This window comes from Ictalurus punctatus, chromosome 9 (assembly GCF_001660625.3).
Source record: "Ictalurus punctatus breed USDA103 chromosome 9, Coco_2.0, whole genome shotgun sequence".
Classification (NCBI taxonomy): Eukaryota; Metazoa; Chordata; class Actinopteri; order Siluriformes; family Ictaluridae; genus Ictalurus; species Ictalurus punctatus.
The window spans coordinates 22,280,001-22,299,055 of record NC_030424.2 but is presented as its reverse complement, the minus strand read 5'-3'; the positions used below and the strand labels follow the sequence as shown (position 1 = coordinate 22,299,055).

Here is a 19,055-nt window from a genome sequence, read left to right as displayed (position 1 = left end):
AATCTGGAGGGACTGACTATTAGCTTTTTTTTACCCTCTTTTTGCAATAGAACCCCTGGCTCAGTTATGTTTAGGGCCAGCCCTGAGGTTGGAGCTACCCTCTGACATCACCACTAGTTTTCCTCTCCTGTAGAAGAAAGGGCAAAACAAAATACTATGAAACAGAAGAAATGCTGTGATGTAATCAGGCTCATGAGTAGTCATGGTTAATGTGGGAAAATTTGGGAAAGGGATCAAAAGGTCAACAGAAGGCATTATCATAGTTATAACATGATTAACCATTTGGATCTTCACCAAAAAAATTAAACATACGTAATAGTGTACAATGGTGTATAATAGTGTACAATAATTTGGTATTATTTACACTTATTTACATAATTTAACAATAAGCAATACAAATTGTACCCCAGCTATTCACAAAATACAGGGTGTCTCGAAAGTTTCCATACATCGGAGAAATGAACACTTTCTAGCTAAATGTCTTCCAAAATGTGTCATACTTAGTTTATATATATATATATATATATATATATATATATATATATATATATATATATATATATATATATATATCAGATAACCTTTAAGAATGCCTCTGCCAAAAGAAGTACATATTTATTCAAATCATTCTCATGGCTGGATCGGTTGTGATGGAAGGTTGTGATGGACTTTAACCCTTTACTGCATGGTGTTGCCATATGGCAACAATTAATTTTCTCCATTTTTTTTTTTTTTTTTTTTTTTTTTTTTGCTAGACAATAATACAAAACTACTATTTTTCTATGTAACTGGGAAAAGAGGGCTTTAACTTTGACACAGCAAAAAAAAAAAAAAAAAGCTATGTCACATGATCATGAAGTACTGTTTGCACGTTCTTTTCTGCAATCACATGGCATGGTGACGGTCAGCATCAGAGGGCTATCAGAATTTTATCCATTTTTCTAATATTATGCAAAACTACTTAAAAGGAAAACAATTGCAGTACTAAGTGAGAAGTTAACATTTATTTTTTGTCATTTAAAGAAGTTTATGTATTTGGAGTATTCCGTTAAATGGTAAAATGTAATTGTTGCCATATGGCAACAACATGATATAATGGAACGGTAGTATGTGCATTCATGAATTGAAACAGGCCTACACAGAAAAAAGACACTATGCTCCGACATTTTGTGTTATTTTCGACCACATGATACTTTCCACCATTGTTGCCATGCGGCAACTGCCCTAACTAATTCAAGTAATAAAAATCCCTAAAAAAACATTTTTTGATGTAGATGTAATAATTTATGCAGTAGAGGGTTAAAAGGAAACATGGCAAGCATATCACACACGACACTGTTGCCAACCTTACTAAGGAATTCAAAAAGAATGGAAGTGTTGCAGACCAACCGAGAAGTGAACGTCAACGAACTTCCACTGAAGAAGGCACGACCGACATGGTGCTGGCAAACTTAGTCCCCTGTGTATGGAGAATTTTGGGACACCCTGTAGGTTAAAAACAACATTCCCACTTTTCTGAGTGGGTAAAAATTCTGATCATAGCTTGAGCTTATTTTAACTTGACTACACAGTGAGTAAGTGTGCATTCAAGCCAGTGAATTCATCAGTCCTTGTGTGTTATGTTGCTGGTTACAATCTTCCTTTAAATTCGTCTTGAATGTCCTCTGGTGACGAAGAACCTGAAATCACCTATGGAGTAGGTTTTGCCATTTTGAAATCTTTGCCAGGGTCACATGGGCATGATGTATGAGTCTGTTTTTTTTAGTCCATATCTGCTAGCTGGAGTCCACTAGGTTAATGCTGATTGGGTAATAAATGTAGGAGTAGTATTCCTGCTGTCCTACGTTAACTTCTGCAATGTCAAGTCCCACCTAGAAAGAGAAAAAGAACATCTATTTTAATACTTTAATACCACCATACAGCTGTTTATTAACCAAAGAATGAATTATTTGAAATTATTTAATAAAGGTATAGGTATAATTGTCTATATAGTGAAGCTTTCTGCAAGAAGATATTTATTCAGCATTAATAGAAGGATTCTCAAGTGCTATTCCTGTTTTTCCACCACAGGAAAGTCTTCAGGACAGTTCTTGGTAAGAAGAGAAGCTAAATTTTTTTTTTGACTCATTAAAAGGAGAAAAAAAAAAGAAAGGCTGGAGCAGGGATGACTGTTTACACCTGCTTTTTAATCAATTGTACTATGTGGAGAATGCTCACAGAACTATGCTAACTATTATGCTAACTGTTGCTAAGTGTTAATCATGATTAGTGGTGCTAAAATACTCACATCCTGTTTTCCAGCCACAGCCATGGGGTCCAGGTGTGTGAATACAGAGTTGAGCTCCTCTCGTAGCCGTTTTACCTGCTTCTTCTGTGGCTGGAGCAGGAGAGCCTGGAAACTGACTGGCAAGCCATACCTGGCCCACAACACAAACATCACATATAAAAATATTTATGGGTAAATATAAATATGAGTATGCCTATGACATGAGTGCTGATCATAAATTTTACCTGAGGACTGACTCAACAAACACTCTGAGGGCCTTAATGTGGATCCAGGCCACAAATGCTTCATTAAAATTCACCTTCAGCCAGCGCACAAATATTCCCTGGTGATGAAAACAATTCTGATATCACTTTTTAAAAAATTAATAAATAAAAATCTTTGTAGACTACGGACATACACTCACTGGCCACTTTAATAGGAACACATGTATCCCTGCTCATTCATGCAATTATCCAATCAGCCAATCATGTGCAGTGAATAAAAACATGCAGATACATAAAGAGCTTGAGTATTTTCAGAAACTGCTGATCTCCTGGGATTTTCATGCACAACAATCTATAGTTACACAGAATTGGTTTGAACAACAAAAAAATGCCAGTGAATGGCAGTTCTACAAGCTGAAATGCCTTATTGTTGAGAGAGGTCAGAAGAGAATGGACAGACTGGTTTGAGCTGACAGGAAGGCTACAGCAAAAGAAACACTCTTTACAGCCATGGTGAGCAGACAAGCAGGTCAGAAAGCACAACATGGCAACCCTTGAGGCAGAAGGGCTACAACAGCAGAACACCACATTAGATTCCTCTCCTGTCAGAGAAGAACAGGACACTGAGGCTACATTGGACACAGACTCATTGAAACTAGGCAGTTTAAGACTGGAAAAAAGACCAGGTGATGTTTCTCTAATCTTCTGTGAGCCAGACTCCAGGAGTGGAATCTTCTGCTGGAGTGTGGTCTTCTGCTGTACTTGACCATCTGACTCAATGTTTGGCATGTTGCACATTCTGACATGGTTTTCTGTTCACCACGGTTGTAAAAAGTGGTTATTTCAGTTATCCTAGGCTTCCAGTCAACTCAAATGAGACCTCGTACACCAACAAGGCATTTCCACCCACAAAACTGACTCTTGCTGGATGTATTTTGTTTTTGCACCCATCTTTATCGACAGACTTTTGTGCATGCAAATCCTAGGAGATCAGCAGTTACTGAAAGACTCAGACCAGCTCATCTGGCACCAACAACTACACCAACGTCAAACTAACTGAGATCACATTTTTCCACATTCTGATGTTTGATGTAAACATGAACTGAAGCTCTTGACCTGTACCTGCATTTTGTCCATTGTGCTGCTGCCGCATAAGTGACCAGTGAGTGTATATCCTGTAGCTGTCTATAGATATTTACAAGTGTTACTCACATACTGTTCTTTCTTATCAATGCTGAGGCGGCTCATCTCCTGTTGTTGCCACTCTGCTTCCTCTAAGTTGAAGTCTCGTACTGCAAATCTACTGGGGACCACAAACTGTTTGAGGTTTTAAGAATACTTTCAAAAGTGTGTGTGATAAGGTGCGGTCACTTACTTGTGACTTTTGGCATTGGCTTTGAATTCATTTACAGCATTCTTGAAGAGTGTCACTGTGAAAATCCCAGCATCCTCGTCCTCCAGCAACTTCCTATGACACATGATGAAGACGTTTTAAAGATGCATCACCAGTATGTAGGACGAGGTATGGACTATGGTATCATTTTTATTTTCATTTTATTTTATTCTTTTACCATCTATAAAGTCAATACCATTGCTATTCATTGCTGTTGCAACAAACCAACAGACGCCTGATTTTCTGAGGCCGACTGCTTAATGAGGATGAAGTAAAACAGGCTAATTAGAGCCACTGAGATGGATATCAGTCAGCAGACTGAGGTGAGATGCTTGCTTTCCATCAGTAACTTTACACTAGGGTGAACTTGACCTGCTGACCCATGGCTAGAGCTGTACTGCAGTCATGACTGGCTGATTAGTTAGCTGAGCTAAGAATAAACAGGAAAAAATAACAGGAACTAACCTGCTGGAGCGAGGAACCACAAACTGGGACATGGATTCATAGGTGTTTTCCCACTCCCTAATGCATGTCCTGTAAAAAAAAAAAAATAAAAAAAAAAAGGGTTTCAAGTTCAAATTCAAATTCATATTTTATTGGCCACACACACAACCACACACAGTACGATGTGCAGTGAAATGCTTTTGACGACTGTCCAGTGACAAAAAAAAATAAAATTTACTGTACTAGCATACAAGTAGAAAAAAATATAAACTATATAATATAAAGGATATAAAGGATAGATGGCAGAAAAAGTATGGATTATATGTGGAATTAAGTGCAGATACAGTGCCCTCCACTAATATTGACACCCTTGGTAAATATGAACGAAGCAGGCTGTGAAAAATTGTCTTTATTGTTTAACCTTTTGATCTTTTGTTAAATAAAAATTCACAAAAAATACTCTGCTGTCATGGATATCAGACAATTGCAAACACAACACAGGTTTATCCAAAAAAATATCTTTGTTAAATATATATGTGCCACAAGTATTGGCACCCCTATGAAATCATATGAGAAAAATATATTTGAAGTGTATTCCCATTGATATTTAAAAAAAAATAAATTGTACACCTAGGTGACTAGGAACAGGAAAATGTTCAACCATGACTTGCTGTTTCACAGAGGTATAAATATGAGGTAACACATAGGCCAATTTCCCTTAGACATTCATAACAATGGGTAATACCAAGGAATATAGCTGTGATGTGCGACAAAATGTTGTTGAGGTTCACAAAATGGGAAGTGGCTATAAGGAAATAGTACAAACATTAAATGTCCATTAACACCATCTGGGCAATAATTAAGAAATTCCAGTCAACTGGAAATGTTATGAATCAACCTGGAATTGGACGTGTGTCTATATTGTCTCAACACACTGTGAAGAGGATGGTTCGAGTAGCCAAAAAAATCTCCAAGGATCACAACTGGAGAATTGCAGAAGTTAGTTGTGTCTTGTGGTCAGAAAGTCTCCAAAACTACAATCCGAAGTCACCTACATCACCACAAGTTGTTTGGAAGGGTTTCAATAAAAAAGCCTCTACTCTCATACAAAACAAACTCAAGTGCCTTCAGTTTGCCAGACACTACTGGAACTTCAAATGGGATCAGGTTCTATGGTCAGATGAAACCAAAATAGAGCTTTTTGGCAATAAACACCAGAGGTGGGTTTGGCGCACACACAGAGATAGCCATATGGAAAAGTACCTCATGCCCATGGTTAAATATGGTGGTGGCTCTTTAATGTTTTGGGGCTGTTTTTCTGCAAGAGGACCTGGACATTTTGTTAGCATACATGGCATCATGGACTCTATCAAATATCAACAGATATTAAATTAAACCTGAGTGCCTCTGTCAGAAAGCTTAAAATGTGTCGTGGTTGGATCTTCCAGCAGGACAATGATCCAAAACTTACATCAGAATCAACACAAAAATGGATTACTGACCACAAAATCAAGGTCCTGCCATGGCCATCCCAGTCCCCTGACCTGAACCCCATAGAAAACCTGTGGGGTGAACTGAAGAGGAGAGACCACCAGCGTGAACCTCGAAATTTGAAGGATCTGGAGAGATTCTGTATGGAGGAACGGTCTCAGATCCCTTGCCATGTATTCTCCAACCTCATCAGGCATTATAGGAGAAGACTCAGAGCTGTTATCTTGGCAAAAGGGGGTAACACAAAGTATTGACTAAAAGGGTGCCAATAATTTTTGCACACATATTTAACAAAGTTTTTTTTTTTTTTTTTTTTTTGATAAACCTGTGTTTTGTTTGCAATTGTTTGATATACATGAGAGTAGAATATTTTTGTGATTTTTTTTAACAAAAGATCAAAAGGTTAAAAAATAAAGACAATTTTGCACAGCCAATATTAGTGGAGGGCACTGTATGCGCAACGGTATATGCAATACAATGCTGTGCAACATTAAGCTGATTGCAGTGAAATAGTTAACATATATAACAAACATTTATAAATATGGGATAATACAACCGGAATGTAGGGGGTTGTGTTTAATCAACAAGCACCAGTAGATTAAACTAAAATGAGTCAGATGCTCTATTTGCTAAATAGTAATTATTGACTGTGGACTAAACACTACTAAGCACTAACACACACTAACCTGGGCACCACAACCACTAAAGTGGTGAGATACTCAGAGTTGAGGACCAAGTCCTCTTTTTTCACAATGCCAGTCAAAGCTCTGGTGTGCAGACTTCCCCTGAAGAGTGACAACAATATCGACAGATATACAGTGGTTGTCATCATATTATTAGATTAGATTGTATTATATCACATTTAACAGAAAATAAAACTGTGAGTCCTATAAATAAAAACTGCCTCCTAACAACTGACTGAAATGAGTTCATTTCTGCTTTCAGTTAATACTGAATACTCAATATTGACTTTATTTAAATTTCCTATGCAGTTTACTTTTACTTTTCTCACATTCAGTTAGGTAAAGTGCTGATAACCATTAATAACTCACAATATGTTCTCCAAACAAACATTTAAATATATAAAATAATATAAATGAATACAAAACTAAATAAAACACACTAAAAACGAACTAAAGTGAAACTGAATTTCAAATTCAATGGTAGTAAATTATTATTAAATATATTTTAATATTATTAAATATATTTAATCAAAATATTATAAAGTCAAAATATAAAGCATCGTTGGAGTTGCTTTATATCATCAATATAATCTATATTGTGTTGTGTGTTCTGAATTGCTTTTCTGTTCACCACGATTGTAAAGACTGGTTATTTGAGTTACCACAGTCTTTCTGTCAGGTTGAATCAGCCTGGCCATTCTCTTCTGACCTCTCTTATCCATAAGATGATTCTGCCTGCAGATCTGTTGCTCAGTGGATGTGTTTTGTTTTGTTTTGGGGTTTTTTGTACCATTTTGTATAAATGATGGACTTTTGTCTATGAAAAGCCCCAGGGGATCAGTGTCTGAAATACCTCGAACAACCAGTCTGGCACCAACAATCATGTCAATCTTTAAATCATAAAATCATCAGGACATAGTGTAATGTCATTCTTCAATGAATAAAAACATAACTGTTGGCAAATTGCCGTGTTATCAGAGCAATAAACCATTTCAGGACATGATGTCACTTGGAAAATAATCAACTTCATGGTGGTAACAGGAACGCCAGGCTGCATCACATGACCCTGTCCTTAATTATTTTTCTAAAACAGTACACCTCGTCATGTTTTATTCCCTACTTAAGAGAACTTACTCGTTTTTTTGCTCAAGGGCTCGCAGACTGAGTTTCACATCACTGTACGCAGCATTACGAGACTTCATCTCCGTCTCGACCTGGGCCACTTGCTGACACACACACGTGCAGCCACCAACACAGATACGCACACATGAATATTAATATGCTAAAGTGCAGTTCTCTTAACGTTTGCCGTGTGAGGTCTGTGTGGGATGTATACCTTGAAGATAAGATCCGTGAGTGTCTTAAGCGGCAGGGCAGTAGAATATTTGGCTCTGTCCCACTGGAACTTGGTCATATATGTAGTCAGATCCACTGAAATATCAGACACAATGTTATATGTGAGACAAATAATATCTGCACTGCGTAGAAATGGAGAAAAAACAAAGGCTTTTTGATGTACTCCACAATTGTTTAAAAACTATTAAAAACACACCGTGCTAGTTAGCAGTTAGTCCTGACACCTCCACATTATACTGTATATACAACAATATAAATGTACAAGCTTGAAAAACATGTTAACATACCCCGCAAGGCTTGGAAATACATTTTCAGTGGCGACTGTGGAACTTTACGATGTGCCTTTTGCTCTGGTGAGAAATGTAGAAATGTGAATATAATAATAATAATAATAATAATAATAATAATAATAATTTCAAAAGAAATCAAGCATGTATAACGTAATACACACCTCTTCTGTGAGCACTTAACTAACCCCAACCTGCCAACCCCCACATCATTAATAAATAAATAAAATAAAATACATTACTCTGGCTCTTACATCACTATGCAGGGCACTTTGCTTCTCTAGAACTCAATAATAAATCTTGTATGGTAACACTACTTGTATTGTTGATATATCATTTTGCTTGTATTTCCTCATTTCTAAGTCGCTTTGGATAAAAGCGTCTGCTAAATGAATAAATGTAAATGTAATATGATTTCTATGTGAATTCTTATCGACATCTATCCTTATACTTAAGTGACACAATAACTATGCTATGATATACACAGGTAATAGGATCTGTGGGCTGGCCAAGCTGAGAAGAGTGGAAACTGCCACCTGCTGTGTCTGCTCTTAGCTAATGATCTCGTCCTGCTGAATATTCTCAATAGCTTAGCACTAAGAGCTGAAAGTGACCTTACCATACACCGATATTCCTCCATTAGCCAGAGCATTCTCCATGAGCTTGTCACTGGATTGTTCCATGAGCTCTGCCATACACCGAATCGTTTTCCGCATTACACTGTAAATGAGAGACAAAGTGTCCGAGTGTCTTATGGCGATGTTTAAAGCAAGCATTTATAGTCATCATTCATACATAATTAGGGCATGACAAACATTTTATTTACCTCAAGTGTTTACATGGTTAGAAAAAAAAAACAACCCAAAAACCCCAATATCAATCCTGGTACGTTTAGGGTCAACGGCTTTGTTTTTGGAAACTTCAGGTTCTGAAACTGCGCCTAAAATGATTAGTACTGTCCAGGACTTGATTTTGACTGAAATAAAGAGGACTCTGGTTGTGAAATGGAGAAAAGAAGGAAAAACCCAGAGCTCAGTTTCCACAACACAGGGACGCACGGAACATTGTGAAGTAGGACCTGAAACAAGAGCCTGCAGGATTGAGTGTCTCCGCTAACGATAATTGCGATACAGTTGCTTGTGAATTTTCCCACAGACAACACAAGGAGGCCAGATGGATGTGTATGAGGAATGAAATAACCTACGGAATAACCTCTGGATTACCCACAACGGTTTTAAGATATATGTATTAGTGAACCAGGATGAACCTGAGACTGTACTTCCTAAATGAAAAGCAAAAAATGACACACTAGCTTGTGGAAAACAAAAGCAGTCACTTTTAAAAACATTGAAACTGGATTTGCAGAATTTGCTTACCCTTCTGTGTAGGAGTCCAGTCTGGAGAGGTCATCAGACACACTAAGCAACACATCCAGTGTGCCTACCTGGTAAAACCAGCATCCACAGTGTGTTTAGATGTTTAGTATATCTGCTCAAGGTATAAGCAGCTTTAACAGTAACCTATCTGTGAACATTGTGGCTAAGGTTGACCATAGTCAATATTCAGTTACATCTAAGTGTAACAAGGTAGATTCAGTTTCAAAAATTCAGAGAAAGAAACTGAGAGTCTTCTCATATGAAACACAATTCACATCACACACAACAATCCAGCATAAATTGTTGAACACTGTGCTACAAAAGTCTACCCTAAATGAATATCTGTTAAAATCTTATATTTGCAAGCCTATTCTAAAAGACAGAAACATGAGCGAGACAACCCAATACTCTTGACCTCCAAAATACATTATGCACTTGTGACCCTACATGTCATCTGCATGTACTTACACGAGTGCTCAACTGAATTATATTTCAATTAATTTCTTTTGTCTTTGACAAAGAATGAAATCTGACATGCTCAAATCCTCCCCACCCACCCCCCCACTCCCCCGATCTCTCTCTCCCTCTCTTTCTCTCTCTTTCTCTCTCTCTCTCTCTCTCTCTCTCTCTCTCTCTCTCTCAGTCTAGTCATTATGCAAATTCCACTCCTCCTTACCTTCAGCTCTGGGATGTGGAATCTGAAGTAGCTTCCCAGGCTGGCTTTGACTGTGGCCCTTTTAAGCTTTTCCAAAGCTTGTGAACTGACTTTGTCCAGAGGAACTGAAATCAGCCAGAACTCTGCCATGCCTTCCTCGCCCACTTTCCAAATGTGGGCCTTCTTCACACTTCAAAAGCTGTGATAAGAGACGTTCATTACAACCACTGAAAGTCATTTACAATGTACGCCTTGCTAAGAAACTTATCGGCTTTACAAAGGCATCGTAAGATTATATGTCACCTCTGATTTCAACTGACTTCACTGTCTGGAAGGGTTGTGTTTCCAAGATTGAAAAATATAATATCCTAACAAATGTAATTAACCCTCAATGAGTCAATAACATGCTCTTATTTCTTACTTAGCAGTGCTATAGCACATTACTAACCATATTTGAGCATATTTTAGCATGGATTCTAGCATAATGTCAGCCTAAGACTTACTTTTAAGCTTGTATATATATATATATATATATATATATATATATATATATATATATATATATATATATATATATATATACATACATATATACATATAATGAATGATCAAGCTACAGCTTGTTTATGCCTTATATAATCCCAATATGTAAAAAGTTCAATCATTGGTAATGCTTTCACAATGCCCTAATGTATGGCCGATCAATATTATACGCTATAGTTTTCTTCAACACTATAACTAGCAGATAGATTGTATCACAACCTAAAGAAAAAAAGAAAAAATATGTATAATCTCATGGAAGGGATTAGTGTCTGATCTTTGAAGCAACAGCAATGGACAGTCGCCTATAGTTTATTATACACAGTACGGATAACAAGTTCAGCAGGTAGTTTAAATAAAAAATTCATGATTCATTTAAGGCTGAAAATTTCCATGACATCTTCAATGACATTTTAAAATAATAATTCTCTAGATAATAAGAATTTCCATGTGGCATGATTCACTGCATGCGGGTCCGGCTTACAACTTTATGTGTATGGTACTTTTTTACAAAATGAAAAACGTATAAGATGAAAACCAGACATTTTTTAAAAGAGGAGTTAAATCACACAGGGTTTAGAGAAGTGTAGATGAGTAATAAATCTTCCTACCTTACAGTCAAGGTGTCCATAGTTAAGTTTGATCCATATGTAGTTTTAGTGCATTAGTGTCCCATCCATGACAGACTGTGCTCAGGTAGAGCAGCTCCTCACACACATCACTGCACAGGAGAATCCTCTCACCTGTCACACACTCTCTGTCATCAGTGGAGCGGACCAGGTAGGATCGGCTGACGTCATTTCCTTATTAATGACGAAACACTCCAGCCAACATGATTCCTCTTGGCATGTGTTTGCCTCAGTTTTTTCATGTTTTTTTTCCTCCTGCATGATGTTATATCAAAAGAGTGAAAACAACATTTCATATTAAATTATATATAAGTCACTACACTTAGAGTCATTAAACTATGCTGGCGCAATGACGGTTGCAACAGTCGCGTTAAACGTATCCATGCCCCGTGGTATTGACGTCACGCGGATCTATGACGCCGCCGGCTACCTTACTTCTTTTTAGTAATGCATTCCCTGTTGGCAAAATTCATTCGTTATGTTCATACATAAGATAAAATATAAGTATAAGTTTTCCCCCTGAAAGAAATCCTTCTACTTTTCAATTGTTTGTTTGTTTGTTTGTATTCACTTTTTATTTCCAGTTGTCGACTGTGGTTGGCTGTTAACATTTTACGCTGCATAGATTACTACGATGTTTCTAACAATCTAACAACTATTTAGTATGTTCATAAAATCATCCATTCTGACTGTTTCTTCAAAGCTTACATGTGTCATTCATTCATTCACTTATTCATGTACCTATATATTCATGAATTTAATATATATATATATATATATATATATATATATATATATATATATATATATATATATATATATATATATATATATATATATATATATATAAAACAAAATGTTATACAAAAATAACATTTGCACATCGTTTTGAAAACCAGAACAAATAATGAAACCCCTCTGTGGCGTCTGTAAACGATGTAGGAACCTATGCTCTGAGTGCTAAGTTTCCACACGGACTTTATTTAGTGAACACTCCAGCGCTTGTTGTGGTTCCAACGTGGGTTTATAACCGGGAAGATTTTCTGTAGAAATCATTCTTCATATGTGTAAAAAGATCGCCTGACCACTGTAAAAAATGCAGGTGTCCAGTGTAAATAATATAAAGATATATAATTTGAGCCATGGAAAGTCTCTGCCAGAGGTAAGAGAACTCTTTCTTTCGGGTAGTTATACTGCTGTCTACTTAACATTATCCGGATACTTCGTTCTTTCTGCGTAAATGCGATTTAATAACCATATAGCATTAATAACCATATAAGGTCTTTAGGCTAGTCTAACAGAGTTTTTTTATTTAGTTTTAGACCGAAATTGTTTGTGTAATTGATGTTTTATTTCACGTCAGCTGCTGATCAAGTGATCTCAGTGCTAATTTTATTGAATGGTTAACTTTATTGCAGTGGTTGTCAGACAGAAAGAAGAGAGCTTTACAAAAGAAAGATGTTGGTGAGTGTTGGTTAATGATTCCGGGTTTTGTATTCGCTTGATATTTGTTTTTAATCTCTCTTGTGTCTCCTCTACAGATATTCAGAGGAGGATTGAACTCATTCAGGATTTTGAGATGCCCACTGTGTGCACCTCTCTCAAAGTGTCACGTGACGGACAGTATATTTTAGCTGCAGGTTTGTTCATCAGGAGCCAATAAGGTGTAACACTTTATACTAATTAGTACACTAGTGTGTGCTGTTGATATTCAATTCAGTTTGATTTGTATAGCGCTTTTAACCGTGGACATTGTCACAAAGCAGCTTTACAGAAATATATATATATATATATATATATATATATATATATATATATATATATATATATATATATATTAAATGCCCTAATGAGCAAGCCAGAGGCGACAGTTGCGAGGAAAAACCCATCCTCGTCTGGGTGACAACGAATAGGCCGGTTATAAATAACCCCCTTCTATAACTGTGTACTACGTGGTTATGGCTATTGCAGGCCTTACTTTGTTGTTTCATGCTATACATTTGTCATTGGAGAAGGTCTGGTAATTCACACTTTCGCATCTTTGTGTTACAGGCACATACAAACCCAGGATCCGGTGCTATGACACGTATCAGCTGTCTCTGAAGTTTGAAAGGTGTCTGGATTCTGATGGTAAGTCTTTAGATCACAACTTTGCCAGTAGTGCTTGATCATTTGGACATGTGGCATTAGACAAATGCTGAACATGTTCTACTGTAACGCTGATAAAAGCCCATGAATATATTTTCTCCAAAACTGGACATTACCGGTTTTAGCTGGTTCTCCATTACACTGTATGTTAAAAGGTTTGTGGACACCTGACCATCACACCCATATGTGCGCCTTCCCCAGACTTTTGGCTATATAGTGGTTCTAATGATAGCTAGCAACCAGGAGTGTGAGGGCTAACTCGAGCGTCCTCTGCTTGGACAGAGCAATTGCGCAACACAGAATCTCAACTCTCACATTGATGCGTGAGATGTCTATGTCCTCCTGTCCTTATGAGTTCATTCTTTCAAGGTTGCCTGGCAAGACTGGTCTTCATGAGAATGCAAGTTTGTTCTTTGTGTTCTTAGGATTGAGAAACAACCATAGTTTTATATCTAGATTACTTGAATCAGGAACTGAGTTTATACACAAGAGACACTTGGTGCGTGTATAGATTGCGTGTGTCGGTCAGTCAGCTCTACCTACTAGGAGATAATCCGTCTCTCAGTGATGGTGATCTGTTACACTACAGAAGCTATGAGGTCTCCTCAATAAGTAAAGCTAATGTAGTGGATGAGCAGCGCTCTGCTGAATATTTAAAAAGCTTCAAACTACAAGCTGACCCACTTCATGTCCTAGCCAAAGCACATTACACACAAGAGTAAATGGGCTTCATTGATCAGTTTTTCAGTAAAGTTAGGTGTAAAAGTCTTTGTAGGCCAAACCAAACTAAACATTCTGAACAGATTACAGTTTCAGTATGGCTGATTGTCTTTGTACTCATGTGCTTGTAGAGCTTTGCAATATAACATTGATATTGTGATAAATTACTGTATATCTCAATGCACTTTTCTATATCAATATTAGAATGTAGTTTTTTTTTTTAGAATGTAGATCAGATTTTTCCTCATTATTTATTTATTTATTTATTGAATAATTACAAACTGATTTGAAGAAGCTGATTTGTATCGAACGTTTGTTGAATTTCTTTTACCTCCTTTTCAGTGGTCATTTCTTCTCATTCTTATTTCTTCATTTGACACAGGGGGGTTTTATCCAAATGTGAAGGTTTTTTTTGTTTTATTGGAAACAGCACACCATTTTGCTTGAAGTTTCTTAGTAAGCCTCTGTCTGATACATATTGTGTATCCTAGAAACGTCTATTTTTTACGATTAAGATACGCGTTATAATATTTTTTGTCATATTGCTCAACCCTTTGTGCTTGATAAATGAGGCCCATTGAGTGGAACATGTTCAGGCATGTCTCTTCTCACAAATTCTTATAAACCTGGCTCCATGGTATAACTTATTCTTTAAGAAGTGTTGTGATTGTGTCGTCTTAAACTTTGATGTAGATGTAGAAAAGGTGTAGCTTCTAAACTATTAAAATGTTTTGGGTGTGTGTTTTAATTTTTGTTTTTTAGTGGTGGCCTTTGAAATCTTGTCTGATGACTACTCCAAGGTAATTACTATGTCTTCGATTTTTACATGCAACTGAAAGTGTGAATAATTTTGGTGGGTTTTTTGTTTGTTTAAATTATTAATCGAAACCATATTTGAAGGTTTAAAGAAAGCATCACCTTTTGTTTTTGCCTGTGTGTTTTGTTTAGCTGGTGTTTCTGCATATTGATCGTTACGTGGAGTTTCATTCCCAGCACGGTCACTACTACAAGACGCGCATCCCCAAGTTCGGCCGAGATTTCTCCTACCACTACCCATCCTGTGATTTGTACTTTGTAGGAGCCAGGTAAAGGCAGGCCTATGAAATCATTATTCATATCGCTGACAGAAATAGTACCATACTGAGTGGCAGGTCTGTGGGTAGAAATGACTTGTTGATGAGAGCGGTCTGCAGGAACTCAAGTAACCACTCTTTACAACTGTGGTGAGCAGAAAAGCATCTCAGAACACACAGTACATTGAACCGTGAGGTGGATGTCTACTGGTCTTTTTTTTCAATCTTGCTAATACCTGTGACCTGTATCTGCATGATTTTATGCATTGTGCTGCTGCAACATGATTGGCTGATTGGATATTTACATGAATGAGCAGGTGTATAGGTGTTCCTATTAAAGTGCCAGTTGAGTATTGAAAATGTTTGTGTGGTTATTGAACAACCACAGTTGCTTGGCACTGGAGAAACCTACCGAGTTTCCCTATGAAGTGACGCCGGTCTCGCTTTGGATTTTATGACTTGTGGCTGTAACTAAATTTAATCAAATGTAATTAAAATTTAATTAAACAGATTTCACCCCATTTGCTGTTTAGCTTTGAAAGCTCAGCCATTCAGGCTAATCATTGTATGAGACGTGATGTATATATCGTCTGGGTTTGTTTCACTAGCTAACACGCACTCAGCATGTCTTAGTCACAAAGTGCACTAACCAGCAAGAGCAAAACGGTAATTTACTCATTTTCATGAGTAGACTAAATTACTATTTGAATTTAAGAGTCTCGTGAATATTTGAAAATATAATTTTAAAATTCTTTCTTAATGTGTGTATGTACACAGCAGATTTGTTCCCATTCTCTCTACATAGTTTTATGTATCTGTATTAACAGCTGTAGCCACTAGAGGGCAGGTCAGGGCTTAAACATCTGTAGCCAGCAGGGTTCGGTGCCTACCTGTAAACGATATTCAGGGACGTGATGCAAATGTGGACAAACTGTTCAGTTCTCTTCAGAACGTTCTACCTTTTTTCTCGAATTGCATACTATACTTATTTGCTCTTTTATTTATTTATATATTTATTATTATTTTTTTAAACTCACTATGCTTGATGCATAGAATAGCCATTTGTATGGATATGTTATGAAGTTCTTGAATCTAATTGGTCAAAAGATGGTGAATAATTTTCCATAACAGCAGCTGACAGAAGGGTTCACAAACATTCAAGCACCACCGTATGTGCATGATGACCATCCCATTCCAGATCTATTCCCCCTTTGCTGTTATAATAAGCTCCACTCTTTAGGGAAGTCTTTCTGCTAGATTTTGTAATCGTGGCTGTGGGAATTTGTGTTCATTCAGTCACAAGAGCATAAGTGAGGTTGGGCTCTGCTGTCAGGCTCGGAGGACAGGCGTGCAGTCGGAGTTCTAGTTCATCTCAAAGGTGTTCACTGGGGTTGAGGTCACGACTCTGTGCAGGACACTTGAATTCTTCCACTCCAACTTTGGCAAACCATGTCTTCATGGAGCTCGCTTTGTGGACAGAGACATTGTCCTATGGGAACAGGTCTGGGCTTCATGGTTCCAGTGAAGGGAAAGGTTTGGGGAAGAACTACATATGGGTGTGATGATTAGGTGTACACAAACTTTTGGCCCTATAGTGTGTCTGCTTATGCAGACTGCAGAGGGAGCATATGGCAGTTCAATACTAGGTTATTATTTTATTTACAATCAAGATCCCAAGATCCGACTGGATAGTCAGTGGTCAGTGTGATGCAAATGTTGGATGGAGGGAAATTCTGAAAAACAAACACACAGACAGACACACACGTACAAAGGAAAAGCAAACCAAGCAGGCCTAGCATGTACAGCCTTCCCTGTAATGTCAACCAATCGGTCTTCAATGGCGGGACATAACAGGCTGGTAGTTAGTCAGGTGGGGGAGAGAGAGAGAGAGAGAAAACAAACAAACAGTAATTAACCTACAGACAGACATTCTAGCCGTCACAAGTGTAATTTGTTAATTATTTTTGCTTCCAGTTACATCTAAGCTATGTTTAAGTTCCTTACCTTAATTTTCTTTTATTTAATCTATCTTTTTTCTCACTTTCATACTTTCTCAGTGAAATGTTCTGTCCAGTTTACTACACAAGTTTTTTTCTTAATCATTGTTGTGTAATGTGACTTCAGTTTTGTTCTGTTTCTGTCTCTAGTTCAGAGATCATCCGACTGAACCTCGAACAGGGCCGATTCCTCAACTCTCTGCAGACAGACGCGATGTAAGTGCTAAACCACCAGAGGGCCTACATCACCGCTGTGTGTTTCTGCTTAGAACACAGTGTTCACTGTCTTTTATTGTGTAATTTGTTGTGTGTATTTACTATATTTATTGAGCTTGTTACTGTGTTATTTGTCGTCTTGTCAGTCACTTTTTCTTCCTGAATTTAGCAGTGTGATCCTGGGGAACTATATTTCATTTCTAACTGTCAGTGATAAGAGGCTTGACACTAATAGCTCACTTGTCTTCACTTGCAGGTCAAAGTCTGTAAATGTACACGATTTACCTTCCTAAGTTTTTTATATTTCCTAACTGTTTTGTATTTTGTGCCTTAATTGACTTCTCTCTTAACAGGGAGAACAATGTATGTGACATCAACCCTGTTCATCATTTATTTGCTGCTGGGACTTTAGAGGTTGGTGTTGTAGTTGTTCATACAGCATTACTGTGTTTCTTTGTTCCAGGTTCTGAGTTTACTGAGTGTGCATGTTGTGTTGCTGTGTATAGGGGAAAGTGGAATGCTGGGACCCACGTGTGCGCAGTCGTGTGGGCATCCTGGACTGCGCTCTCAGCAGTGTGACAGAGGGAAATGAGTAAGTACTAATGTTTACACCATATACTCGTGATCTACAGCTCACATCTGCACTCGGCTGTGTGTAAAATTTTATGCTTTAATTCTCGCCCAGTTGGTTCTTCCCTAGTTGCTCTTTTGGTTACCAAAATATGCTTGGTTGATGGTGGTGACGTGGCACAGCAGGTTGTGTGACAATCAAAATTTGTCATCACAGTGGTATTTTCATGCCCACTGTGTTTTCCTGACTTTAGGCAAAGGCTTAATCATCCTGTCGCGTTTCTTAAAACTTGGTTTTGGGGATGTAATCTGGTGATGTCACCAACCTTCAGTATAAACAGGATACTTGACTCAATAACTAACTAAATATATATGAATGTACACGTAACGACAGATAAGTCCGTTCCTGATTGTAAATATGAATCAGGGTAGACAATACATCATTACACACTAAACATCATCCAAGTAATTCAAACAATAAAATGTCTAAGGAAATCACTAAAATGTCAGACTCTCCAAATTCAGCCTCATCACAGAGATGATGAATTGGTTTATATAAAAACTATGTCGTGCAGCAGGGGTGTCAAACACATGGCCTGCAGGCAGTATACCGGTTCTAATCCTTGTTTTAAATTAAAATAGTCTTGTGGATTGCACCACCTAGTGTGCAGGTGTAAAATGCATTCTCGGTCAGCACCACCTATCGTGCAGGCATTCTGAATCGTTTATCGTTCGGTGTGAAAGCACTGTTCGTCTGCGATTCGATTCACTTTATCACGTTGCACTCAGTGTAAAAGGGCCTTAAGATAAAGATATAATATCCCAGCAAAATGTCTTAGCATATGTCAATGTGTGTGTGTATGGTTTATACACACACACACACACACACACACATATATATATATATATTAGATGGGGAGAGAGATAGAGAGACATATGGTAAGAGATTTTGCTGGGATATTTTTTATATATATATATATATATATA

The 19,055-nt window shown here is 37.4% G+C and overlaps 2 protein-coding genes across 2 annotated transcripts in view; one reads left to right on the top strand and one right to left on the bottom strand.

Moving 5' to 3' along the window:
• Positions 1 to 733: 733 nt before the first annotated feature.
• atp6v1c2 (ATPase H+ transporting V1 subunit C2) lies at positions 734 to 11,458 on the bottom strand. Its single transcript, XM_017476174.3, has 14 exons — positions 11,327 to 11,458; positions 10,197 to 10,374; positions 9,521 to 9,588; positions 8,764 to 8,864; positions 8,145 to 8,207; positions 7,838 to 7,932; positions 7,636 to 7,727; positions 6,505 to 6,603; positions 4,349 to 4,417; positions 3,866 to 3,958; positions 3,703 to 3,790; positions 2,512 to 2,609; positions 2,288 to 2,417; positions 734 to 1,871 (listed from the first exon to the last, which is right to left on the bottom strand). Exons 2-14 carry the CDS (start codon positions 10,323 to 10,325, stop codon positions 1,776 to 1,778), a joined length of 1,221 nt encoding a protein of 406 aa, XP_017331663.1. The 5' UTR covers positions 10,326 to 10,374; positions 11,327 to 11,458; the 3' UTR covers positions 734 to 1,775.
• An 858-nt stretch (positions 11,459 to 12,316) lies between these two features.
• nol10 (nucleolar protein 10) overlaps positions 12,317 to 19,055 on the top strand; it is a 25,443-nt gene continuing 18,704 nt past the window's right edge. The window contains exons 1-9 of the mRNA XM_017476171.3: positions 12,317 to 12,506; positions 12,763 to 12,808; positions 12,886 to 12,984; positions 13,397 to 13,474; positions 14,975 to 15,012; positions 15,161 to 15,297; positions 17,433 to 17,498; positions 17,852 to 17,912; positions 18,005 to 18,090. Of these exons, the coding sequence (XP_017331660.1) occupies positions 12,441 to 12,506; positions 12,763 to 12,808; positions 12,886 to 12,984; positions 13,397 to 13,474; positions 14,975 to 15,012; positions 15,161 to 15,297; positions 17,433 to 17,498; positions 17,852 to 17,912; positions 18,005 to 18,090 (677 nt within the window). The 5' untranslated portion in view covers positions 12,317 to 12,440. The remainder of the gene's footprint in view (positions 12,507 to 12,762; positions 12,809 to 12,885; positions 12,985 to 13,396; positions 13,475 to 14,974; positions 15,013 to 15,160; positions 15,298 to 17,432; positions 17,499 to 17,851; positions 17,913 to 18,004; positions 18,091 to 19,055) is intronic.

Coding starts and splice junctions, on each gene's coding strand:
- atp6v1c2 (XM_017476174.3), bottom strand. CDS start 10,325: ATGGCAGAGTTCTGGCTGATTTCAGTTCCTCTGGACAAAGTCAGTTCA. Junction 6,604..7,635: donor GCCCTTGAGCAAAAAAACGA/GTAAGTTCTCTT, acceptor GTCACTCTTCAG/GGGAAGTCTGCACACCAGAG. Junction 4,418..6,504: donor TTAGTGGTTGTGGTGCCCAG/GTTAGTGTGTGT, acceptor TTTTTTTTACAG/GACATGCATTAGGGAGTGGG.